At 40.6% G+C, this 26,491-nt stretch overlaps 3 protein-coding genes across 5 annotated transcripts; 2 read left to right on the top strand and 1 right to left on the bottom strand.

The window, feature by feature from the left end:
* Window positions 1–596: 596 nt before the first annotated feature.
* On the top strand, window positions 597–2,595 carry LOC115746014 (protein GRAVITROPIC IN THE LIGHT 1). Its single transcript, XM_030681698.2, has 2 exons — window positions 597–1,531; window positions 1,612–2,595. The coding sequence occupies exons 1-2, from the start codon at window positions 862–864 to the stop codon at window positions 2,370–2,372; spliced, it is 1,431 nt and encodes a 476-aa protein (XP_030537558.1). The 5' UTR covers window positions 597–861; the 3' UTR covers window positions 2,373–2,595.
* Window positions 2,596–2,614: 19 nt separating this feature from the next.
* LOC115746015 (mitochondrial uncoupling protein 2) lies at window positions 2,615–6,081 on the bottom strand. Its single transcript, XM_030681699.2, has 9 exons — window positions 5,831–6,081; window positions 4,791–5,009; window positions 4,626–4,704; window positions 4,367–4,500; window positions 4,034–4,132; window positions 3,825–3,929; window positions 3,562–3,636; window positions 3,154–3,240; window positions 2,615–3,004 (listed from the first exon to the last, which is right to left on the bottom strand). Exons 1-9 carry the CDS (start codon window positions 5,909–5,911, stop codon window positions 2,975–2,977), a joined length of 909 nt encoding a protein of 302 aa, XP_030537559.1. The 5' UTR covers window positions 5,912–6,081; the 3' UTR covers window positions 2,615–2,974.
* A 5,304-nt stretch (window positions 6,082–11,385) lies between these two features.
* LOC115745885 (AT-rich interactive domain-containing protein 1A-like) lies at window positions 11,386–26,279 on the top strand. Of its 3 annotated transcripts, none has more exons than XR_007198959.1 (11): window positions 11,386–11,639; window positions 11,850–11,916; window positions 14,225–14,477; window positions 14,559–14,774; window positions 14,858–15,214; window positions 15,305–18,478; window positions 18,635–18,822; window positions 18,921–19,011; window positions 19,089–19,239; window positions 20,427–20,517; window positions 24,490–26,279. XR_007198959.1 is itself a non-coding variant. In XM_048281505.1 (9 exons), the coding sequence occupies exons 3-8, from the start codon at window positions 14,271–14,273 to the stop codon at window positions 19,000–19,002; spliced, it is 4,230 nt and encodes a 1,409-aa protein (XP_048137462.1). In that variant the 5' UTR covers window positions 11,386–11,639; window positions 11,850–11,916; window positions 14,225–14,270; the 3' UTR covers window positions 19,003–19,011; window positions 19,089–19,513. The 3 variants fall into 3 exon arrangements, 1 of the variants encoding a protein (XP_048137462.1); XR_007198958.1 differs by having other exon boundaries at window positions 14,858–15,270; window positions 15,355–18,478; XM_048281505.1 differs by lacking the exons at window positions 20,427–20,517; window positions 24,490–26,279 and having other exon boundaries at window positions 14,858–15,279; window positions 15,364–18,478; window positions 19,089–19,513.
* The last annotated feature ends 212 nt before the right edge of the window (window positions 26,280–26,491 follow it).

Below are 26,491 nucleotides of genomic sequence, written 5' to 3'. Positions count from 1 at the left end.
TTATGGCATGTTATTTGAACATTCCCAATCCCCCAGTTAGTAGCAAAGCATATACCTCACGTTTCCACAGCATACTTTTACATCTTCCTTAAAAGCCCACAAACCAAAACCAAATCGACAACTCTAAAGGGGTTAAGGAAAATGCTAATTGCATTTAATAAAATCTCATTTGAAAATGGCCTTTGGATTGAATTGTATTTGGTAAAAATAACATTTTAAAAAGGCTTTGAATGCAATTTTTTAATTTTTGATTAAAAAATTTACCACTGCCGGACCGGCGAAGAAGATAAACCGTAAAAAATGGGGCAAAATCTAAAAAATAGCGAATTGATAGGGTTAATTTTGGAAAGAAAAAAATCTCTTAGCATTTAGCTAAATGCTGAAAGCCCAATGTTAGTCTGTATCAGCATTGGGCTTTCAACTTTTTCAATGTCAACATTTGGTCAAATTTTGGTTTAAAATTAAGTCAAATACTTCAGAATTTTTTCGAAGGATTTTAGGAGTTGAAAGTCCCTTGAAAATACTGAACGGACTCCGACCGCAAGCCCATACCATTGTCTTCTCTTATTTTAGTTGACTTTTCCTGCCGCTATAAATAGTCAGTCGTCACAAATATGTAAGGCTTCTTGCTACCGTCAACGGGTATGGCGCCTCTTTTATCCTGCGCACCCCTTTCGTGGGCGGTCAGACAGTCACACACAGAGAGAGATAGAGGTGTCACGTCAAGGCTCGAGAATCTATGTCCCTTAAAGAATTGACTAAAGCTCAGTGATCGAGCTCACGGATGGAGGTGCATCTGATCTGAGGCATCTGACGACACCTTCATCTCCTCCCAATAGTCGACTGAAGGAGAAGGAAGGAATGGCGGGCAAGGTTTCCAACTTCTCCCATCTGATACAGCGGGTCACCGCCTCTTGTTTGCTCCATCCACTGGCCCCGACACGGCACGACTCCGGAGAGCTCGTGAGCGATCAAGACGAAGGGGAGAGAGAATGTGACTCTCAACAGGGATTTGAAGATCAAGAGGAAGTAGAAGAAGAAGAAGTGGAAGAAGTGGAAGAGAGTGAAGAAGTTTGGGAGCGGGGTAAGAGGGAGATGAGGGCGGAGAGGCTGGTGGTGGAGATGGAGGTGATAATGAACGAAGTGTTCGACACGGTGTCGGCGATGAAGAGAGCCTACGTGAGCTTGCAGGAGGCGCATTGCCCCTGGGACGCAGAGAAGATGAGGGTGGCTGACGTGGCGGTTGTGGCGGAGCTTAGGAGGCTCGCGGTTCTGAGGGAGAGGTACCGGCGGAGCCTGATTTGTCACGGGGGAGCCGGCGGCGGTTGTAGGAGGCCGGGAAGCCGCCCGGCGGAGGTGAGAGAGGTGGTGGCGCCGTATGAGGCGGCCTTGGAGGAGATGAAGAGGGAGGTGAAGGCCAGGGAAGTGGAGGTCGACAATTTGAAGGAGAAGCTCCGGAGCTCGACCAGTCTTAATGGAAGGAATGGACGGTCTCTGTCAAAGAGGAGACTCAGTTGCAGTCAAGCTCAAGGTCCCTCTCTCTCCCTCCCTCAAATTCCGATCTCACATATTTTGCTGCTCGTTCACGTTTGGAAAATCGTTTTTTGGCAGTTGCTGCGTCCCCGGCGCCGGAGCTCTTCGAAGCGACGATGAGTCAAGTCCGGGAGGCGTCCAAGTCCTTCACCTCGCTCCTCCTCTCGCTAATGCGCGCCGCGCACTGGGACATCGCCTCCGCAGTCCGCTCGATCGAGGCTGCCGGCGGTGCGGCGGCCGCGAACGTGTCGATCGTAGGGGTCCACCACGCCAAGTACGCACTAGAGTCCTACATCTCGCGCAAGATCTTCCAAGGATTCGACCACGAGACTTTCTACATGGATGGGAGCCTCTCGTCGCTGCTGAACCCCAGCCAGTACCGGCGAGACTGCTTCGCGCGGTACCGGGACATGAAGGCCATGGACCCAGTGGAGTTGCTTGGGGTGTTGCCGAGCTGCGACTTCGGCAAGTTCTGCTCGAAGAAGTACCTGGCGATCGTGCACGCGAAGATGGAGGAGTCCTTCTTCGGGAGCCTGGAGCAACAGAAGCAGGTGGGGGCCGGGAGCCACCCAAGGACGGAGTTCTACGGCGATTTTCTGAAGCTGGCCAAGGCGGTGTGGCTCCTCCACTTGCTGGCGTTCTCACTGGATCCGGCTCCAAGCTTGTTCGAGGCGAGCAGAGGGGCAGAGTTCCATCCGCAGTACATGGAAAGCGTGGTCAAGTTCTCGGGCGGGCAAGTGCCGGCGGGTCACGTGGTCGGCTTCCCGGTGAGTCCCGGATTCAGGTTAGGCAACGGGTCAGTGGTCAAGGCTAGGGTTTATTTGGTGTCCCGAGTGTGAAATTGGAGCTGCATTTTCCTAATTGTAGTTAGATCCTATGGGATAGCCACAGGAGACTGCTTCTTTTTTCTTCTTCTTTTTGTTTTTTTTTTTTTTGGTAGTGTGCTAGTAACTTATGCTTAGAGCTGAGGTGTGTATCTGTAATGGGGATGTGGTGACTGCATTTTCGCTTTGACGACATGCGGGTCCTGATTCAGTTAATGGAGCGGACCGTTTGATGCAAGTGTCGACACGGGCGGTACCTATCAGGCTCCAAGGCCTCTTGGATACAATCCAGAAAGAAGTAGAACAAGCAACAAATGCGAATGCTGCAAACAAACGTGCCCCTGCTCTGGCACAAATCAACAAATTATGTGTGTATCACATCGATTGGTCCATGGCTTACAGTCTCTCCATAGAAAGAATCGAGGCCCGATAAATATGCCCTTGGCACGGGAAATTACACTACCTGTTCTTATTCATGGAGTTGATAGATGCAGTAGAGCATCGGCTGACAGGACATGACCCCATTTGACAGTTGAGTGGCGGTGGTACGTACTCGGCAAAGCTCCGGGACTCCGCGACCTCCTGCTTACCCTAACCGTGAATGACCAAGGCCTCTCTCATACAGCTCCGACCAAAAATCTCTTTGCCTATCATGACAATACAGAACAGTTAGCAATTTAAAAACCGAGATAGTCCTGCTGAGTCTGTTCACCACGAGATTTGGACAAGCAATACTCTTTTCATCCCAGAAATCGACATGCCCAGTCAATTAAGAGCATGCAATCTATGCTCTTACTTGCTCGAAGGTGAGAAACATAATAACATTCCACGATCCCAGACGCCCGAAATTTGGGAAGAAACCCTTGTAGAAGGCAAAAAATCCCTGCCAGTAAATCAGCGTGAATTAAAGACCTGTCGAAGTTGAAGGCTCTTCCATAAAATTATAAACCAGGCGTAGGTGTAGACAAATCATCTAAGTCAGTGGACTCGAAGGATAGATGAGAAAAAAAGGTGGCCACAGAATTTATTCTGTTTATTCAGATCCACAATCTACAGAATTGACAGTGCATTGGAACAGAAATGAAAATCTAGAACCTCGCAAGAGCAGAGAGATAGCATAGGCTTGTTAACAAACAGCATCTTCAAGTGGTTTAGAGTGTAGCGCAGTCACTGGACAATGATTAAATTTGATAGAGGCGCGTACCTCGTACTTCAGAGTCTTTATGAAACAATCAAGAGTACTTCTGTATGTCGAATCGCCCATCATTCTTGACTTAACCTGAAATTGCGCAGCATTACAGGCAAGTAATAACGATGTAAGGGTGCTGATCAAGAGTTCCAATCATCACAGATAGATGAAACTAGATTCATGCACCAACCTAGGAGAAGAACAAAAATCATGTAATGGGATGACAAACATTATGAAGACTTCTTGATTTGATTTTTGCTGATTACACAAGAGCTTACCACATCAATAGGAGAACCTATGCAGACAGCAAAGAACCCTGCGCCTAGACCCGCCAGGAGTTGAGTAAACACATCGTCTATAAACCCTGGAATTTTCAAAATTGTCTGCATAAGTTCAGAGAAATTAGGAAATGTAAGACAGAAGCTGCAAGTAAGACTAGTTTATGAGCATTACAAACCATATAGGACATTAACCAACCCAGCTTTACCTGTTTCACTTGATCATAGCTTGCCAGCTCAGCTGCATTTATAATAGCATTTCGTGCTATATTTGGTCCAAGACCCGTCCAAAGAGCCGCCAGTCCCTCCTGAGTACAAAATCAATTTGTTAACAGAAGATGCATCAAAACAGAATCCATTAAGTGTGATTTTAATCTGGAACACATCCCCCTTTCTCAACCCTGAACCCAAAAATACTTGACTCGGGTTCATCAATGATCAAAGTTTTCTTGGTTGGATCCTGAAGATTGGATCGATCTGCTTAGAACGTAATATCTATGGGGACATGCCACAGTTTGAATAGGAACTAATTGTTAGCTAACCTGTTTCACAATTGTAAAATAAGCATTCAAAGCTCCAGAATAACGACCTGGCACCCCAGGTGGCAGTTTCCCTTCAGCCTGAAGTCGAATTTTAACGAGATCCATAGGATTAGCCACTGCAATTGCTATGGCACCTGTTTGACAATGCGAAACGCAATCAGATAAAGTGAAGTAGAGTAACAGCTGTCTACCTTCATCTTACAGATTGGCAGAAACTTAACTAGTAGAAGTAGTTTGATTAGTCACAAAATATACTCACCAGTCAATAATGCAGCAAGTATTTGCTGGAACAAATAAGTGTCTTCAACAGAGTCACTGCCAACTAAAAATGATTTGACCTATTTAACAAAAAACCTCTGTAATGCCCAGTTTACCCACAGCAATCATCAATTTAGATAGTTGTGAGAATCCATTGGAGACTCACAGGCCCGTATAATCCAATCCTCAAGCCACCATATATACATTGACGATGTAACCCTGGAATAATGCCATTCCAAAGTGCCGGTAGTCCTTCTTCCCTAGCAATGGTAAAAACAGTACCCAACAAGCCCCTGTATTTAGGTAAATGGCCTCCTTCTCCGACCGGTGCTTTCTTCTGAAGCTGTAGCCTGACTTTAGCTGTGTCCATAGGAATGGTACAGAACTATGCAAAGAATAAAGTAAAATTCAGGCCAATCAATTGGTCAGATAATAAAACCAATCAAAAGATGTCAATTCGCAGCAGAAAGTAGAAGTCATGAGCAGATAAAACTAAGAGCTAGTCACAAAAGTTACAAGGAGAACATCCCTGAGGAACACTCACAAAAGGAGGGGGAAATGTCTGATGATTTACATCTTATTAGCAGCTGATGAGAACAAACGTGCACAAGGGAAATCACATGCCTCTGACGCTTGACCAATCGTTGATTTCAGCGCAACAGATGATGATGCTAATTCCGAACTCCAGGACGAGTTTCGTTCGCCAATATTTCATTTGATATCTAGCATATCTAGCATCCAATCCAACAAGCTAAAAGCAGGGCCAACTCCAATTTGGTCATTTTAGGGGTCATATCATACGAGAAATAACGAAAAGTACCAATTACACCCTAAGAGAGATTTGTAGGGAGGAAACCGTATACAAGGCAAGGGTTCATACAGCCATAGAGAACTTCAGCTGCGCTGTGCCATTCTATTACTTTTCTTGGCCTCCTCTATTCGTGAATGAGAACAGTTGTGAGCCAAATGAAGCACGATAAGAGTTTAGAAATACTTCCAGCCACCGCGAATCCTCATTCACAAAAACAAGATCGGTTCCAACTAAGTTCGTCTTCAACAACATCATTCAACAAGATCTCACACAGCAGCAAAAAAGAAAAATGTCCATAAACGAAAACTGGACAGCGGACACAAACTTGGCCACATTGCAGTCGCGAGACTCGGATTCATCAGGAAAAACAAAACGGCGCAGCGATCAGCGATTACCTCGGCGAAGCAAGCAGCGAAGGCGCTGCAGAAGAAGGTCTCGATGAACGAAACCTCGGACCCAGGCTTGAGATCCGCCATCGAAGGCCGAGAAACGGGAGCTGTAGTGCGCGAACTACCGCGGCGGGGATGGCGGACGGAGGGAGGCGATTAGGGATTTCGGAATCGGAAGGTGAACTGGGGATGGTGAACTGGGGACGAGAAGGAAGGCCCTCCAAGAAGCATGTGCTGGATTCGCTTGCTGTCGCCATCATTTTTTGAATTGGGGTGGTTGAGTTGATCTGAGGTGGATATTATTATATTTCTTTCTCGCCTCCCAAGTTCGTATAATTTTTTAAGACCGACGATAAAAAGTTCCACATGGTATTTATTGACCGCCAAATTCGTTTAATACTTTTGCTCGGAAAATTAATTTTTTAGCTAAAAAATTAATTTTTTCTACTTTCGCTTTTAAGCAAAATTTAATTTTTCTATTTCTAAAAAAGGTAATTTTTTTTATTTTTTCAAGTGACTGTAAAAGTATTTTTAGATTGAAAAAAAAAAATACACCAAAAGTAAAAAAATGAAATTATGTAAGTAAAAAATTTCTGTTCCAAAAGTTGCCTTATCAAATGGATTTATGCTTCAAAATTATTGTCATATACTTACTTTCTTTGTTCACCTAAACTTTTGAGAAAATACTTATCAAATAAAAATGCCAAAATTCTAATTATTCACATGTTTTGGATTTGTCTCAAACTACTAAGGCGCTAACATAACAAAGTACATGCTTGCTCTAACGGCAACATAATCTCAACACATATTTAAGATCGAAGTGAAAGACGGAAAAACGATTCTTCTTCGTCCCGTTATTTCACACATTTAGACATGATTTTTTTTTAAATAAGCAAAAAACTATAGATTGTTTAGTACATGTATATTTATCTAACTATTATACAGGGTACTCGTGTCTTTTCACAAGATATCTTGCGGAAGGTACAGAAAAGTACGAAAAAAAAATCCTGAAACCGATCATGTACTGTAATAGATTATATTCATGGAGGAGGAACAACAACAACAACAAAAAGTATAAAACATTTGAAAAAAAAAGGAAAAAAGTTAATAATATGCTACACGAGCGTTTTTGCACAAGTTTTTGCAAAAGTGAAAAATTAATTGCTTGTTTTCTCATTGAAATTTGAATTTTTATCCAGATTTCGGGGAAATATGAAAAATATATACATTACGGATCAACATTCATATGTTGTGAAACTTTTAGGAAAAAGTCAAAATACACGAGCGCGGTCTTTTTCTTTCTACACTCGTGCTTCAATTAGGTTGCCTCCGCATTGGAACAAATCGCCACTTGGAAAATCTTGTCATTTCGCTCTAGGAAAAGGGCGGTATGTCGTATGAATTGTTTCGTTTAAAACCTTATGGCTACATTTGCTAGCCTGTATAAAAGTCGTGATAGGATCAATTTTATCTTATCTTCTATTCAGTCGTTGTTCAAGACAATATAAAATCATATTTAAGAGCGATATTACCCCGATAAAAATATCACGTATAGGGACAGGGGAAATGTGAATGGGATTTCTTGTGTCGGTAGTATAAATGCTATTCTCTAAAAAAACGCCTACCCTCTCATTCGGCTTCTCCTCTGTAGCTCTAATTCATATTTAAGCTTCGTGACTTCTTTCCAACTCTCTAGTTCGCGTCGAAATTCTATGAAAGTAGCTAGAGAGACGAAACTCATTCTCCTCCGTAGCTTCATAGCTCACATGGAAATTTCACAAAAGCGATGTGAGTCGAAGCATTATATTTTCTAATTTCTTTAGCAATGAGTTCGGGAGAGATTCTTACTATTTTCGGCTTTTGCACTTGTTTTTGCTAAAGAATGAATCATGATAAAGATTCGTGAATACTTTATGTTTGTGCATTTCTAGCAATAATTATGGATTGATCCCGCGAGAAAACGCGGTTCTCATTCTTCCCATTTCAGTTGCGGGGCCTTTTGCGATCAGCTCACCCGACAGTTTGAAATTCTTAGCATTTTATTGTTTGAGCAGATGAACCTATAAATGTTGCTTATGTGTGTGAGTGTGATGTATATGATTGCACTGTACAAAACTGCCGAAAGGCACTACTACAGGCACATATTGAAAAATCGGATAATTGTTAGAAGCCGAGTTTGCTTAGATAAGCCTAACCTCCTCATTAAGAGTAATAACTTGAATTGTGTGGAATAACTTATGATGGATAGACATACATTTACTTATCGTGATAAAGGACAACATAACATTTTTTTTTTGTACTTATTTTTTTTCCATCTCGATTGATTTATGCAAATTTTTTGAAGTAGCATGATTTTGGAGGTTTCTTTTTTCCTCTTTCTTTGTTGGATTCGGGTGGTAACCACGATAAAATATGGTATTTTTTGAAGAAGATTCAATAAAAGAAGGAAAGAGTCAAAGCAGAGGAGGAAGAAATCTTGCTGCTATAGCCATTTCCTTCATTCTCACGAAACTTTTCATCCGAGAGCGCATCACCTTCAGCGTTCATCTTTTCAATTTTATATAACAAAAGAATCTAGGTCTAGAGCAGTCAATACTTTAATTACATCCCAGAACACAAAAAAAAAAGATAAAGGAACAAAAAATATAGAAATTCCTTTATTGATCCTTCTTCTTGTCACTCTAATTCGTCAAGGCTCGGAGTTGCCAAAATAGGGCTCAGAGTTGCCAAACCAGGGCTCAGAGTTGCCAAAACGGTTATTGAGAGTACACGTACTGCTGGAATCTTCCGGAGAATATATTTGTGTACGAGATGAGACGACATCGTTTTCTTCTAAAATTTCTTTTCCTTTCCTTATTATAGATTGAGTAGCTCTCTCCGATGGTGTAATCTCAACATTTTTCATGGGCAACATATAAGGACACGCTTGCAAATTACACCGATACGTAGCGCCTATTAAATAATGGATATGATGTGATACGATAATAATATAGCGAAATCTTTAAATTTCATATCATATCTTATGCAGATTAAAAATTCGGATGACTAAATACAACTTATGGACACAATGAGAAGAAGTGGGCGGTATTGTGTAGTTTTTTTTAGTTAGCCACCGAAGATAAGTAACTTAACTAGTTCCAAGAGATTCCGTCCATGTTTAAGCAGACAATGGTCACCTTTGCCAAAGATCCGACCGAAAAGCGACGAGGTAAGTCGCGCTTTGCGATGCCAATTCGACAACACGGCCATTTCTGGGGCCTTCTAAAGAGAGGATAGAGTCATCTCTATGCCAGGGCGACTAACTTTGAATTTGTTACCCACTCTTTTTTTTTCCCAATCGCGTGGAAGGGACCGAAGAAAGATATTATTCTTTCTTCGACAATTTCTGATATCTAATGGATTTCTCAACAGAATTTCAGCATTTTAAGAAACTTTTGACCATATGTCGCAAAAAGGAGGTGAAGAAATCGAAAAATTTCCAATGAATCCAACAAAGGATCTTATATCCAGAAAGATGTTGGGAGAATTGATCAGATTCTAACTCTATTCATTCAATTCAAAGAAACGAAAAATCTTAAAGAATCAATATTTTTTTTAATTGATCTATATTTTTCTTTTGTGGTCAATGTTAATTCTTAAGAAGCAATTGACCTAGCGAAATTTGTCGTGTGTCTTATCGTCCTTTAGCAGGTTTTATCCGTTTCTATCATTCCTTATGGCCTCGGGATTGGAATTGTCCATTGTCACATATTCTTTGGAAAAGTAATTTCCGTGTGGGTATTTATTAACTCGGTGAAGCATGTACTCTTCTCCGACCCCCAAAAAATGGTATGTACTATTCGATTAGTTGATCATTGCATTGCATGCAAGTATTGCTCGAGGAGAGATGCTCCCATGCCGCGGTCGCCTCCACAGGCGGCGCCAACACGACCACAAAGAAATTGCTTATTGAATTCATCAATTTAGTCGCAAATCTTTATTGAATATAACTTTCTATATAATTTCATCACGAGGCACGAAAAATTAAAAAGAGTTTTATTCATGCAAATATTGAATGTACTAGAATTGAGGACATTGAACCATTGATCCATTTGAATCGAAAAATCATCAAAGTGAAGAATGATTATTGTACGCAAGCATTCAGTTGAAAACCTACACATAAAAAAACCCTTTTCTAGGTTCAATTTGAATTGAAATCTAGGGCAGAAGAAATATCACCACTCTCTTCGTCACTTCATCATGGAATAACATTCTTAAAATACTACGGTCATTCGCTTTATCACAGCCTCGTTTCTGTTTTCATATTCATTGAGGTAATTACTTATTAAGAAAAAAGATACTTTAAATTCCCATGATCGAGAGTTGATTTTGAAGCTGTTTCCGTAATGTCACGAGAAATAATTTAGTTACGAAGAAAAAGATCGGAAGAACATTTTTGGGACAAGCAGTTTTGGGGTTGGTCTAGGTTTCACATGAAACCCGAAACCTATCTATCAGAACCGATTCTTCAATTTTTGGAACTTTGAATTTGAAAGCTACCCTGTTAATGTTTAAGGATTTGTTCCGATTTTTTGAACATGAAACCTGCCTGCATACTCTAGAACCTCTATCATAAGTTTCAAGGTCTACCTAGATTTTACCTATATTATTAAAGGGAAAAAACCACCAAAAACTACGAACTATGCCAACTCAGACACATTTACCCTAAACTTTTTTTTGTGACACCAAAAATCCCAAACTTTTACTCACGTGACACGTTTACTCCAAACTTTTTCTTGTGACATTGAAAACCCTATATTTATACTCGAGTGACATATTTACCCCAAAATATTTTTTTGTGATATCAAAAATCCTAAACTTATATTAGTGTGACACATTTATCTCAAAATTTTGAGGTAAATGTGTCACACGAATATAAGTTTGGAGTTTTTAGTGTCATAACAAAAAGTTTGGGGTAAATGTGTCACACGAGCACAAGTTTGGGGTAAATGTGTCACATGCATATAAGTTTAGGATTTTTTATGTCACAAAGAAAAGTTTAGGGTAAATGTGTCACAATGAGCATAGTTTAGGGTTTTTGGTGGCTTTTTCCCTATTATTAATTGAATAATTCTAGTAAATGAACCACCTCTAATGACCACTATTGATTTCTACAATCCACCACAAATCATATTAAGACACACAAAAAAATATAAAATATTAGTAAAGTAAAAGTCTCAGTTATGGATGTTGCCGCAAATATAAGCTCATATTAGTGATTCTAGATTACACAATCTATCATCGGACATCATGAAATATCGCAAAATTGTGCGTAGACATAGCACAAAAAAAAAATATAAAAACTTAATCCAAGTTCCAACTTTTTGATTTAAGTTCCAAGCCCATCGGAATTGGTTCCCAATTTTTGAAACCAGATGCCTATCATATATACCGTAAAATCCGAAATAACCGATCCGTTCTTGGTTCCACCTGAAACCATCTTCACCCCCGTATAAATTGGTCAGCAGGGCTTGGCTAAGAAAATCAGATTGCTTAGAGGAAGAAAACGAAATCTAATTGAGACAGCAGTCCACTCTTTTTCAAACTCGGCTCGTCGTCATCACTATATAAGCCCTCCTGAGTTCAACGTCGGGTCACTTGACATTAGGTCATTTTTCTCGCTAGACGCCGCTTGTCATTTTGCTCACAATTCGGGGAAATCGGTTCCCTTTCACCGGCATTTATAGTGCTCGCTCGCGCTTGATAAGCACCGATTCTCTTGTGTTCTTGCTTCGCTTCAGATTTCTCTGCCTGCCTCGATCGTTTCCCCTAGAAGGTCAGGATCTCTGGTTCTCTACTGTTTGGTTTGGCTTTAGTTTGCGATGATGATAGATCCTTCTGTTGATGCGCGAGCCCTAGGTTTCTTGGCCTTTCTTTAAAAGGTTCCTAGGTATTTTTGTTTAATCTATCTGGTATCTGGGTAGCCCTTGCGGCCTCTATCTGTTTTGTTTTCCATTGATCGGGTCCGCGTTATTGATTTTTACAGGTACATCGAGTCAGGCTACAGGGCTTTTTGTCTGAAAATCGAATTTGTTGGGCCACTTTCTTGCGAGGTATGGGTTTATGATAAGTAGAGGAAGGCAGAAACTTTTCTCCCCGGTTAGATGTTTAAATTCTTGCATGTGGCTTTTCATTGATAGGTTCCTTGTTTCCGAAATTCCGATGATAACAAGTTCGTTGCTTCAGGCTATAGTTTTCTTTTGCTCTGGAAACCAAGCCATCGGTGGATTTACTATAGTAGCTAAAGGGCTGAAACTTTCCTGGTTTAGAAGTTTGATATGTGGTTGGAGAGATTGCTAGCGGCAATGGAAGTGGGTTTTAACATCATGCATGTGGGGTTTTTAAAACTAAACGAGAAAAAGAGTGGAAACACACAGTGTTTTGACTTATCATAATGGTTGCTGGACTTAGATTTTGTAGTTTATCTTGTGTTTAGTGCTCTCTCGTGATAAAGAATCTAGTTAATCCCTATGCAATCCTATTTCCGATCGGAGCAGTTTATCTTGTTTATCGGTGACCATTACTATTTCAGCTTCCCCTTGGATGTATTGCTTGAACTTATTATTGTTCAGGTTGAGGATATGGTCCTTAAGCCTAGTGTTTGTTCATATGTGCTTGGGATGATTTGTTATCTTTAGGGTAGTTTGGGACTACTCACAATCTTCTCATACCCTCACCCTCCTGTAACCCCCGGACCGTGATGCCAGCAGCATGCTGATTCCTAAGTCACTGACCCTTGAGGTCATCCTTTTATCTGCTCGTGCTTCAAAGGAGTTCAGTGTTGCATCTGTTGAACAATCTGGATTTTCTCCTGTTAGCATATTGCTTTGACTTGGTGTTCTTTGATCGAAACAAGTTTCAGTTTTGTCATCATTCTATTGGGGTTGATTGCAAATATTTACTATCACACTGCATGGATCAGCCTTTCGAACTGAAGCCGACGTGCATGGGGTGTAATATACTGTCTTAAATTTACACGTGTGACATGTGCCTATGATCGTCACTATTTGAACACGTGTACTGTGCAAACCAAGTTTTCAACAGTTCTGCATTTAATTTATGGCTAACCGTCTCAGGCGGAGAATTTTTTTTCTGTTGTTTGCATCATAATAATGATGGTTTCTCTTTAATAAATAAGCACCAGGGGGTGGTGCATCCGCCTGTTTGGGAGACATAGATACGGAGAATAAACCCTGAATTAATTCCAGAACCACATGATGTGGAATATTACATCAAATGCTCAAATTAAGATAAAATTGAGGCAAGTAAAATTACAAATGGAGTTTGACCCACTTTGCAATAAATTTCTATGTGGAGCATGAAATTGGGTATGTGCATGTGCTATGTAATTCACATGACATTACCATGAGAAAGCACCAAATTAGTTTGCCATGCGGGATGAAGTCTCTGATGAATGTGTCTCTTTTAGATGCATTTTGTTCCTGGTTTTTGTCATGCAATGTTAACCACGCCGATCAAGCTCCAATTGTTTGCTCCAGATCAGAAGAAAGAATGAAATGCGTTCTAAAAGATTTCGCCATTTGGAAACTCTGCATTTAATTCATCCACATAAATGGAATTATCTCTTCTCAAAGAATAATTGGGAAGAGATTTGCATCTCATGAGGATTTTTTCTATAATTGAATGGATTCTTGCTGGATAAGCTAGATAGCATTTGTTTTTCAATATGATGAAATGAAGTCTAGGGCAACCTGGCTTTATAGGGTACTTTAACATGCTTTACTGGTGGGGAAGATTTGCGCTTTATCGACGTGCTTTTATTGGCAGAAGAAGTGGAATGATCTTCGTGAGGCGCTTAATCGTGTTTGATCACCCGATGAAATAGCGACACAGTCCAATTTCTGACCTTCTACAAGACAATATATATCAATCAATCTTGCTTCGCCTTTTGTATTTGGACTGTCTTCTTGCCCTCAAGAATCAGTGAAATCCTGATCTTCAGCTCATATCATAATATACGCGTGGATCTTGCAGCTGGAGGGTGGGATGGATAAGTCTTTTTCAGTGCTTTTCTTTTTCTGGGTTTACATCTATACTTGATGATGCCTGTTTCGTTTGGTTTAAGAGAAAAAGTACCTTAAGGAAACTTTGGATTTTCGTTTATCATTGTACACATTATGTCCGCTTGATCATTCTAGAAAAAATTAGTTAGCCATCTTTGTGCATCCTTGTTTGAAATTCTCTCGAAGAGTTCATTGTATTTTGTTTTCTAGTTTGGTTTTATTTGAGGTTACAATGTTTTTATGTGGCCTAATAAGCTTTCTGCAGTTTATAATAGCTATTGCTTACGATTTTCCTGTTTCTTTTGTATTAACAGCTCCTTATACTTTGTGCTTTCAGACAGATTATGAAAGTCTGACTATAGGTTGATTACCTGTGAGTTAACATGGGGTTTGACAACGAATGCATTTTGAACATCCAATCTCTAGCTGGAGAGTACTTCTGTCCAGTTTGTCGTCTGCTTGTATACCCAAATGAAGCTCTGCAGTCGCAGTGTACTCACCTTTACTGTAAACCATGTCTGGCATACATCGCGGGTAGTACTAAGGCTTGCCCTTATGATGGCTATCTGGTTACTGAAGCAGATTCAAAGGTTTGCATCCTGGTGTTGTATTAACAACCGTTGTTTTAATATTTTAGGCCGGGAGTTTTTAGGCTTTTTCATTTGTTGCAGCCGCTCATAGATTCAAATAAGGCATTGGCCGAGACTATCAACAAAATACCGGTGCATTGTCTCTTCCACAGGAGTGGATGCACATGGCAAGGTCCACTTTCTGAGTGTGTCACTCATTGTGCTGGATGTGCTTTTGGCAATTCTCCTGTTGTGTGTAACAGGTGTGGAATTCAGATTGTGCATCGTCAAGTCCAAGAACATGCACAGAGTTGCCCTGTGAGTACAAGGACATCCTTAAATTTTAGATAGTTATTGTGAATTGGGTATGAATTGTTCATGACCATCAATTGTGGTGGCAGGGCGTGCATCCTCAAGTGCAGCCAGCGGAGGGTTCTCAAGAGGCTTCTGGTACAAATACTACTACTTCTGGCCAGGGCCAGAGTACTAATCAGGCTGGGACTGCAAGTTCTCAGGCTCCTGAGGCTCAGACTTCTCAAACTGTTACACCTGCAACATCATCACAACAAATTAGCTCAACTTCTCTGGTCCAAGGTGTCGGTCAGGCTGCTATTCTGACTCCAGAGCAATGGTATCAGCACCAACAGCAAAATTATCATCAGTATTATCAACAGTATATCGGATATGATCCATATCAACAGCAGTATCAGCAGTACTATCCATATCAGCAGCCGGCCATCCTGCAAACCCAGGTGTATGCCCAGCCGCAGACCCAGCCGCAGACCCAGCCCCAGTCCCAATCCCAACCACAGGTCCAGCCCCAACCCCAACCCCAACCCCAACCCCAGGTCCAGCCCCAGCCCCAGCCCCAGCCCCAGCCCCAGCCCCAGCCCCAGCCCCAGCCCCAGCCCCTACCTCAGCCTCATACACAGCCCAAGGGTCAGCCTCAGGCCCAAACCCAAGTCCAGCCTCAGGTCTTTGGGCAGCTGCAACTGCAACCACATGCTCAATCTCAGAATCCGCAGCAGCAACTTCAATCAAACATGCCATCGCAATTGCAAGTTCAGGCTCAGGTTCAGCCATCTCAGGCTTTGCTGTATCCTCAATCCCAATCCCAACCACAACCCCAGTACCCCATTCTATCTCATTCACAGCCACATGCACAGGTGCCTCAGCATCAGCAACTGCAAGTGCAGGCACAGTATCCCCATCCACTGACTCAACCTCAGGTGCCTCCCCAGCTCCAGCTTCAACAGAGACCTGTTGCTCAAGTTCAACATCATTTACCAACTCAACCTGGGTCACAGGTCCCACCTCCATCCCAGGCTCACCTCCATCCTCAGGTGATTCAGGGGCAATCTCAAACACAGCATCCATCGGCTCAGGCGGTAACTGGTTATCAGTCTTATCCACAAACTCAGCCTCCGCCTCAAGCTCCCCAGCAGCACATCATGAATGTTCGTCCTCACCAACAGGCTCAGCAGTTTAATCAAATGCAGGGTCAGTTTCCTCAACCTTCTCCCCATATGAATCCAGCTCCTCAAGTTGCAGCTCCAAAGCAACAGCAACAACCAGCACTGTTGCCGTCACCTGTGCAAAACTTGAGCATTCCTCCTGGTCAGCAGCAGCAGGGCATTTACTCCCATACTCAACAACCAGGACACCCAGTCCCCCAACGAGCAGTCATTCCACCATTTCAACTGCCGATGTCTCAACAATATCCAACTCAGCAGCCTTCCTCTGGTGGACAATCTGGATCGGTACATCAAGGTGCTTTTGTTCAGCAGCAGCAGGTGCAGTCGCACTTGCGCCCTCATGGTCCTCCTCTTCATCCATTGCAACCACAGTTCACAATGTATCCACAGCCACAGCAGAGTGTTGGGAGGCCGAACTTTCCAAATCAGGGGATCCCATCACAATTCCACTCACAGTCAGGTGTTCCAGTCCAGTTCAAGTCAACGCAGGCTGGTTTCAACCACAATAACTTGGTCAGTTCCCATAATCAAGTGCAATTCTCTTTGGAGCAACAGCCCGGGGCAACAATATCAAGTGTGAGCGAGCAGCGACCTGATCTACTGCCTCAAACGGGTGGTAAAAAGGATGTAGTGTCATCATCTGGAACTGATTCTAGTGAGATGAAGATGATGAGATCTGAAACCGAGGCAAAGCATCTGGATGATGATCACAAGGCTATTGGGGAACCTGGTGAGTCTAACTATGCAGATACATCCACTCGTGAGATTCTATCTGAAGCACCGGCATCACATGATGCAGAGTATTATGTGAAGCGAAAGGTGAAGGGAGAAACCACAGAAAATATGATGGAGTCTTCCCGTGGAAAAGGTGCGATTCTTGTGGGAGATCAGAAAGATGGTTCTGGTATTGGCCCCATATCAGAGGAGAATGTGGCACGAGAAGAAAAGGGAAATATGGATAGCTCATCGAGGAGAAATTCTCTGGTGCAAGAGACCGGTTTGCAGCCGAACTCCAACTTGGTGCCACAGCGTTCCGGCAGCGATGGAAAAGTTGCACCACAGTCTGGACTGCAAGACAGAAACTTGCCTCAGCCTCATGTTACTGCTTTTGCTCACGGGCGTGATGATCCTCGAGGTTTCCCTCCTCCTGGAAATGTTCAGACTGGCGGTAGTTTGCAGCCTTCTCATCCAAATCAGGTCGTTGATCAACATAGGCATCAAGCTCCACAGCTCCCTCATGGATCATCCTTTCAACATAGGCCTTCTGCACCTCCGATGTTGCAACAGCCTCCTCTTGGACCTCCACAACACCCACCAATGCCAGGTCACTCTGTATCTCATCATGGCCCTCCTGGCTTTGGTAATTTACCGCCTGGTCAAGGCTCTATAGCATCCTTTGGGAGAGGTCAAGGGCAATTTGGCCCCCAATCCATTCTTTCAGATGGTATGTATAATCAAGGCCCTTCTGCCTTTGGACCTGCACGTGGAATGGCTCATAAGCAACCTAACAATTTACTTGAGGCAGAAAACTTTCCAAACCAGAGGCCTGTCTTCATGGATGGTAGACAAACTGACAGTAATCTTCCGAGGAACATGGAACCTGTCTTTGGACATCCTTCAGAAATCCAATCAAACTTGTTGAGAATGGGCCAGCCTCCTGGATTTGACTCTGCTTTTAAGTCCTTGCCTGATGAACGGTTCAATCGCCAATCTATGGGTCCATCTCGTCGTGGTTTTGACCGTGGAGCTTTTGAAGAAGATACTAGGGGATTTCGTGGACCATATCATCTGGATGCTGAGGCTGTGCAAAAATATGGGGGGCGCTTTTCCTCCGGAAGTCCTTTTACAAAAGATCCTCTTGACAAAGAATTTCGTGGATTTAATCCTGACAATGGACCTAAGTATGCAGCTGACTCGTCAAGGAACTTCCAGTCATACGATCGTACTGGTGTACTTGGTGAAAGAGCATTAGGTCATCCCGAAGATAATCCTGGGAGATTAGGTGCTTCTTTTGGTCGTGAAGTTTTTGAAGCGCTGCCAAGTCAACGTCATAAGGATGGTTTGACCCATCGAAGCCCAGGTAGAGAATATTCTGGCATCCCTTCACACGGATTTGAAGGCCGTCCAGGTGTTCAACGAAATCCTCCTGACGACAGTGGTAGGAGGGAGCCGCGTGTATATGGTGCTGGCAGTTCATTCCCAGAAGGTAGGTTTCCAGCTTTGCCAAGCCACTTTCATAAGAGTCAGTTTGAGGACACAAGGAATTCAAGGATGGGCGAGCATTTGAGGAATGGTGGTCTGAGTGGTGATGATTTTATGTTGAGCCATGTACGCAAAGGTGATAATTTTGGCTCTCGTGACCTGCCTACGCAAATTCGGATGGGTGAGCCGGGTGGTGTGGGCACCTTCAACAGCCATACTCGTTTAGGAGAACCAGTTGGGCTTGAGTCAATTCGAGGCAACAGGTTTGGTCATCCAAGATTTGGCGAGACTGGATTCAGAAGCAGCTTTCCCCTCCAAGGACACCCTAATGATGGAAAGTATACAGTTGAGTAGCGCTGATGTTTAAATGCATACTTCATGCATATTTTCATGGATTATTCCTTCTTTGATCATTGTCTTTTTTTGGTTAACCTGTGGGATATTCTTTATATTTCTGAGGACGAATTGTTCATGATTTCCTTGTTGATATTTTGCATGAAGGGTGACTTGGAGTCTTTTGAAAACTCAAGAAAGAGAAAGGCTGCAAGTATGGGCTGGTGTCGGATTTGTAAAGTGGATTGTGAAACAGTTGAAGGTCTGGACCTGCATTCACAAACAAGGGAGCACCAGAAAATAGCTATGGACATGGTTCGTAGCATTAAGCAGCAGAATGCCAAGAAACAGAAAATGTAAACATTTATTTTAGTATCATGGGTGTTTCCTTTTCTCTCATTTGATTCCTTTTGATTTATTAGTTTTATTGTATCCTTTTTTTGTGACTTTGTAGAAGTTCCAGTAATCGATCCTCAGTTGATGATTCTAGCAAGTTGAAGAATGCCGGTATTGAGGGTCAAGAAAATAAGCATTAAAAAGAACATGTAAATGTTTGTCTTAGTATTGTGACTGTTGCTCTTTTTTAGCCTTGTTTAATTTGCTCTTTTTGTTGACTCTGCAGCCAAATTGGGGGACTAATTTCAGCTGAAGATGCTAGCAAGTCCAAAAATGCTGGTTTTGAGGATGAGAGAAGAAGCATTAAATTTGGCTGTGCGCTGCACTGTTGATTGCCATGACCTGTTTTTCTTGGTATCTATGACTTAGAAATCTAGGTACTACCTTGCATGTCTCTTTTATGCTTTCGGGAGAGTTTATGTTACTTTTGCTAAGATTGTTGGCTATGATCCTGAACCTATATCTAGTGTTTTTCCTGTACTCTTGTATTGCTCCAACCGCAAACATAGTAGCTTTCCCTCCTTTTCTTCTATGGCATCAATCGCTATTAGTATGGATTGTTAGCTTTCGTCATTTAAGCTGAAAAGGAGAAAAATCCGTATGTACAAATACATTATTGACTTCTCCAGGAACATTATATTTTTCTTGAGATGTTATGGAGACAGTTCTCTTAGGTTTTGATATTTATGCATGTTTTCTGTGGAGAAAAGAAAAAATTGTGGTTGGGCAAGTATAACAAGAATCCTCTCTGGTTTTATCATTGGGAGGCCCTCCCAAATATATGAAATCTTATTTTAAGAAGATTCATTGTGCCTTCACCATGTCTTGACCAATGACTCTTCTAGGAGGAATGCAATTTCTTGCTGGGTCTAGCCAATGGCTTTAGGGTACCTTAAAGAAAATTCCATTTAGAAATATTACCACTAGGTCGAGACTTCAATGCTCCTACAGTATTTTAGCCATTTGAAAGGTAAAAGGCAAGAAAAAAGTTACGCACTATTGCATGGAACTTCAAGTAGTTAAATTATTTGAATTACATAGGTAAGAGCTGGAGTGCTAGTTGACACATTATCATGCAATATTTGCTTTAAGGCATCATTAAATGCTTCTAAGTACTGTGCCTACTTGCATAGGATGGTAGTCATGTAATAGCCAATGGTATTTCGGATAAATTTTCAGTTGGTTCAACAACAGCCTGGATATGCTCTATATTATGGACCTAATGAAAATAATTGTTTATTGCTAAACTTTAAAAAAGTACATGTTCGGCATATCTCGTAGATACATGAGAGAGAGGGGGAGAGGGTAGCAGAATCTTAAATGTTTCTTACCTTGGAGGTGTTCAAATTCCTGTTATTTTCATTTGGAGAACCTTAACTGTTCTACAAGTCAACTAGCTAGCTGTTCTTACCGCCAAAACAAAAAACTGCATGTCAGCGCCATTGAATTTCTCCTGTTGCATCATGCAATCATACTATGTTTTTTCGAAGATGATTCTTAGGTTTGATCTTTCTTTCTTTCTTTCTTTTTTTTTGGTTTCTGGTGAAATTTCTTCTTATAATAGATCTTTTCAATTCGACCTGTGTTTTTTCGGGGAAGCTGACAAAGAAAGGCCGAAACTTTGTGGAAAGGTTTACTGCACATATTTTGATGTGGTAAGATTGTTATTGACGTAGATTTTTTCAGAAGTAAAATCTTTCAATATTCATGAGTAGGTCTTGTATTGATAAATATCGCCATCAGCTTTCTCACTTTGAGAGTTGATTCACTTGTCCCAGTTTGGCTTGTGTAAGACTGATCCCACCATGAATTGAATATTGATGATTGTGTATTTCCGAGATCCGAAAATTTACTGATGTATAGTCATAACCATTATTACTTTAATATATTAATCGTGTAATGGAAGATGATAAATGGTTCTTAAATCACCTGATCAGATGCTATTGTCATCTATCATTTCCTAGTAACAATTGTGTAGTAAAATGCTTTTGGTACGACTGCAATTGGTATATTGTCACATCCCGATAAATTAACAAGATCGTAGATTTGAGAACATATATATATGTCCCAAATGGTTGGCAAACTAGCACTAGTCCTATGTTTGGCAATTGTTTACATGTAATTATGGCTTGCCAAATCGGCTTTACTCGGGTTCGTAATATTAAGTATGATGTTTGTAAATACATTTATAATGGGGATAATCTGCAGGAGATAGAAAAGGTAAAGAATCTTAGAAATTCTATTTGAATAGCAACTCAGATTGGTATGTTCTTTATCTTGCAAAAGTCATACGTCGAGAGGATTCATAAAGTTACGTAAGATGTTCGGAAACACATTTATAATGGAGATAATCTAAAGCAAGATAGAAAAGGTAAAGAATCTTTGAAGTACTATGAATATAACTCAGATTGGTAAGGTTCTTAGCTTGCAAAAGTCATATGTTGAGGGTGATTGACGGAATTGAAATGTGGAAAAAATAATGGTGAAGGCAAGAGGGAGGAAAAGAAAAAAAACTGAAGGGAAAAGGAGATAAGAAAAGAGCAGTGAGGAACAGCTTGATATTTGGAATTTCCATATTGACTAACACATTGCATATTACAATGTGAGGTGGAATAGTTTGAACTTTTTTGGATAAAAGTTGGAGTATGGCAAAGATGAAGCTGTGAGGGGACAACAATAGTATATTGAATTAGGAATTTTTGGAACGGTTGTTGCTTATCATTGGCCCGATTGGCCTGGTCACTCCCTTTTTATATCCATGTCCATCTAACCTATGTGATGGCTTTCTTTCATCCATCTTTTTATGGTCATTGTATGTCTGCCCACCCTGATCAATCCCTGAGGTCAACCTTACTAGATTTAATCTTGTAAAAGTGTAACAGTATTTAAGTGAATGTGCTGGAAATGTTCGTATTTCTGATTGTTAAACTGGTTTCTCGATTAATCAGCTTTTGCACCGAAACTAAACTAGTGGACCAGCTTTTAAAGTGAACAGTGGATCATGTGCACCTTCAAGTTGTAAAATCTTTTACTATTTTAAGGTGAGTGTATTAAATAAATAGTGGTTCATTTTGAATAGGTTCTTCGTGGGTGCACATAGAGAAGTTTTCAGGGATGTGGCAAAGATGGGGGAATCACTGATATAGTGATGTAGTTAAGAATCATAAATTCTTTCCTTGTGACAGTTTTCACGGTTGGAATACAAGGGCCAATGTGGTAAAACTGTAAAAGTAGTTCATTCTCTTGGTTGAGTTGGACTTGATAGGTGGAAAATAGAGAAGGGAAAGTAAATAATTAGTTAATATGATAATTACTATACATCTTCAACTGTTAAAAGAAAGAAACAAGTAGTAGTTGTTGTCACATTCACCTTATTTATGGCATGTATATGTGTTAGTAATTGTGGGCAGGTTGAATGTCGTGGCTGTGAACTTAGTGTGAACTGTGAAGTAACATAGATATTGGTTGGACACATATAGTGATTTTGCTATTGTAGCAGTTTAATTAATGATCCAACTAAGTATGGAATGGGGTTAGATATCGATTAAAGAGTTTACACAATCAGATTTTGCCAGGTGATGTGCATTAATTGAGTGACTTGAATCTTCATCCCATCCCTTATGTGATATCTGTGATCTGGGTTGTGGGAGAATTCCGGTACTTCCTACATGCCTAAGCGTTATAAAAACAATCAATTGTTAGTATGATAATTATTATGCATCTTCAATTGTTAAAAGGAAAGAAACAACTGGTGGTTGTTGTCACATTCAACTTGTTTATGGTATGTTTATATGTTAATAATTGTTAGAAAATCCAACCTAAAAGTTTAAGCTTCTAGGTGGAGGAAGCTTAAGCCTAGAAGTGGAGGGTGACCACATGAATATAAAGAGCATTTAGAACCCGTTGTAAACCAATGTGGGACATGCTTCAATACCCCCACTCATTTGCAAGCCGGATTATGAGCGGCACGTGAAATTTTGACTACGCACATTCACGTGGAGTTCCGAGGAATTTTTTCCCGCGCACATTCACGAAAGGGATAGCATTGGTTCTAATATCATGTTAGAAAGTCCAACCCAAAAACTTAAACTTATAGGTGGAGGGAGATCACATGAATAAAAAGAGCATTTAGAACCCGTTGTCAAGCAATGTGGGACATACTTCAACAATAATGCAAGTTGAATGTCGTGTCTGTGCAATTAGTGTGAAGTAACATAGCTATGGATTAGACACATGTAGTGATTTTGCTATTTGAGCAGTTTAATTGATGGTTCAACTAAGTATGGAATGGGGTTATATATGGACTGGAGAGTTCATGCAGTCAGATTTTGCAAAGTGAGCAGTGCAATAAACCAGTGACTTGAACTTTTTTCTCATTTCTTGGACAAATGTAACATGTTCTTTCCACTGTTACCAGATAATCAAGCCAAATTAGCCGTTTAATTACTGTAGAATGGTCCTTATATGGATCGTCCTATGGTTTATAGGAAAAAGCAAAGTCTATATATGTCGCTCAAGTCAAAGTGGAATATGGAATTATTAATTATGAATAATTGGAACAGTGTTTCAGAAGAATACATACATAACAAAAATCTGTTGCAAGCAATATTTTGCGTCGATTCTAAAAAGCATGATGAAATTAATATCTTATAAGTCTAACAAAAGTTATAAGCAATAAGCTTTTAAAGAAAAAAAGTTTATAGTGTTCATCCTGCAAAACTACTATAATAAATGTTTATGTAGTTCTAAGGTTATAGGCGAATGAGGTATATGATAGATTACACTGTGAGAGTGGGAAATTGATGTAATGAATATTGACGATGCAAATTTTTTTATAAATAAACCTCCCTTTGATTCATATGCTACAAATAGAATTATATGTATAATGAGGCATGGCAATGACTTCCTTTTTTATGGTAAATAGAAAAACTAACATCTTTCTTAAGGTCTACAAACTGCTGTAGGTTATTTCATTAAAGTATTCAATTTGTTTGACAAGTGAAAAGGAAATCCATTAACATCAATTGTGGTGTTTCTGAAAAGTATGATAATTACTATGTATCTTCAATTGATGAAGAAAAATATGTCGCGCATTACATGCCTGAGCTGGACATAAATGAAATAGGCTAATCTCCATTTGATTCGTATCTGTTAGAAATAGATGCATGGATTATGCATCATGGTCGTTATCTTCAAAAAAGCCATGTCAGTTAATTTGTAAGATTCACAAACTGCGCCAATATCTCACAGAAGTATTCAATTAGTTCTTTGACAGCTATTTAACTCTATATATTTGCTTGTCTGTTATATCAGAATTTTTCATTCGAATCAGCAGCTGTGAGCTTCTGATATATTGAGACTGACACATGGTGACATTCCTTTAAAAAACAGAATTGTCATGATTTTGTGAAGCCACTTGCGAAACTTTTATGGTTTGCTTTCAATTCTGAGTTAGTTACTCATGATTGGTGCATTTGGAAAAAACTATCGCGTGTTCACAAAACTCTGCTTGAGTTGTAGTCGTGAATCATGAAACCCTCTAAAATTGCTACTATTTGTGAAGTCATTTGTAATTTTCTACTAACAAAGTTGTCCGTGTCTTCTTGATATGGTTGGCTATGGGGCAGTTTTCTTTCTATGGGCAATTGTGGACTTGAAATTCTGCTTCTTCCTTGTGTTTTTGGCCAGGTTCGTGTTTCCCCTGAATTTTACAAGATCATTCTGGTTATTATTTTATATCAAATCTATATTTGCACTAGCCATTTCTCTTTATCATCTTAGTGTCTTGATATCGCTATAAATAAATAAACTTTTATGCTTAGTGCTAACAGCTCACCAAATAGCATCCTTACTCCAGTAAGAGTGTGTCTCGTGATTGATAAGAACACTTTAGCTCATAGATTTGGTTGTTATCTTCATTTTGTACTGGACTGGAGGGCTTCCGGGTTTTCTTGATCTTGATGTTTATTCTACCAACTAGTTCTTTAGAGGGCTATTAGATGAGAGTTGGATTTGTTATTAATCTATGGGTGCCCTTTTATGTGATAGATTAATCATAGTGGCAGTACACTTTACTTTAGTAAACTTGGCCAAATGTGCAAATTATTTCCTGTGGCTTTTGTTGTTTTTCTTGCTTTGCAAGAGTTGGTGCCATACACAATGGTAATTTATGGTATGGTTAGAACTGAATGCTTTTAGAATTTCTGGGTCCATTCTGAGGGACAATTAGGGAAGTATTGAGGGCTAGAATGCGACTTTGTTATCTTGAGGTCTTTCTTTTGTTTACTGTATTTCAACTTGTATTTGACCTTGGTATGCATGTATAGATTTTTGATATCTTTTGCCCGAGCCTTTTCTTGCTTGAAATTCTGTGGCTCTAGTTGAGGTGCAACTCAACTTCAAGCCTTTTGCCCACCCTATTTTATTTTTGGGAGCAAGAATAGGAAGATCATGGACTATATTGAGGACTTGAACACAGTATCGGAATGTAGCTTTTGTGGGTTTGGTATTATGGTGGAGTATAAAACGATATCGCTCGTGCAGTGGTCTCGATCTATCTCCATTCGACAGCCGTTGATAAGCCTTCTAGTCATTCTACATATGTATATTAGATTAGGAGAAATGATTTGGTCGTGGAGGGAGAGTGCCAGCAAATTGTGCTGATTTCGGTTTCCGAAGGCATATTGCTAAGGCACAGAGTGTGCAAATTTTGGATCATCCTACTTATGCTGTCTTGATTTTGGTTGAATCTTTATGCTTTGGATGGTATTTCCTTACAAGAACTTTTGGGCCCTTTCATGTGGATAGAAGAAATTTGACACAATGATTTGACGTCTTAACATTGCTTGCATTTCTCAGTTATCCTGACATGTGCTTAGAGCGACGCCTGAATTTCCTTAGTAGGTAGCTTATTTAACGTGAACATTATGCTCTCCTTTTTTTCCTGGCTAACATGATCATGAAGTTTTCTGCTTTTTCAAGGAATGCTTCGAAAAGTGTCGACGTTGAGCCAAAGCTCTGTACACATCCTTTACTGTCTGTTAGGTTGGTTTTAAACTCCTGGAGAATAACCCTCTTTTCAGTTGTGCAGGGTAGATTACTTTTCTCTTTTGTTGACTGTCCTTTTCATTACTTCGGTGTCATGTTGTGGAATGGGTTCCGTCTTTACCCTTTCTGTTGAGCTTGAAATGTTCCGAGGTTTCCATCCTGTGGTGAGATACCAAAAGCCAGTCTCTCCACTGCCAAGGCGGAAGCCAGAATAAGAAGACGATGAGCACTGAGAGAGTGAAGGAAGGAGGGGAAAGGAAGAAAAAAAAAATGTGAAAAAGGGAATAGTGATTACTACTGCTAAATCATTTCATGAAAGACGGATATGTCAAGGAACATTAAAATGTGTAATGCATTGAGTTGGATTCAAGTGTGAAGTGCTCAAATCTTTTTGTACTACCCGGTGTTTTTGATTTGTTGATGTTGATAAAGCAGGCATCGATCCCAATCGCACGTAAAATTGATGAGGATGCTGGATCAAAATAGGTTTCTTCCTGCTTTGATCGTTTGTGTGGAAACCACAGACCACACACCTCCCCCCCTCCCCAAAAAAAATCTTCAGATTTTCAAAATGAATGCTTG

The sequence above is a fragment of the Rhodamnia argentea genome, chromosome 6 (genome assembly GCF_020921035.1).
Source record: "Rhodamnia argentea isolate NSW1041297 chromosome 6, ASM2092103v1, whole genome shotgun sequence".
Lineage (NCBI taxonomy): Eukaryota > Viridiplantae > Streptophyta > Magnoliopsida > Myrtales > Myrtaceae > Rhodamnia > Rhodamnia argentea.
The sequence above is the reverse complement of the archived record's forward strand: the minus strand, read 5'-3'. Positions and strand labels throughout refer to the sequence as shown.

Coding starts and splice junctions, on each gene's coding strand:
- LOC115746014 (XM_030681698.2), top strand. CDS start 862: ATGGCGGGCAAGGTTTCCAACTTCTCCCATCTGATACAGCGGGTCACC. Junction 1,532..1,611: donor CAGTTGCAGTCAAGCTCAAG/GTCCCTCTCTCT, acceptor GTTTTTTGGCAG/TTGCTGCGTCCCCGGCGCCG.
- LOC115746015 (XM_030681699.2), bottom strand. CDS start 5,911: ATGGCGGATCTCAAGCCTGGGTCCGAGGTTTCGTTCATCGAGACCTTC. Junction 4,501..4,625: donor ACTTGCTGCATTATTGACTG/GTGAGTATATTT, acceptor ATTGTCAAACAG/GTGCCATAGCAATTGCAGTG. Junction 3,005..3,153: donor TGTTTCTCACCTTCGAGCAA/GTAAGAGCATAG, acceptor TTGTCATGATAG/GCAAAGAGATTTTTGGTCGG.
- LOC115745885 (XM_048281505.1), top strand. CDS start 14,271: ATGGGGTTTGACAACGAATGCATTTTGAACATCCAATCTCTAGCTGGA. Junction 14,478..14,558: donor TTACTGAAGCAGATTCAAAG/GTTTGCATCCTG, acceptor CATTTGTTGCAG/CCGCTCATAGATTCAAATAA. Junction 15,280..15,363: donor CAACCACAGGTCCAGCCCCA/ACCCCAACCCCA, acceptor GCCCCAGCCCCA/GCCCCTACCTCAGCCTCATA.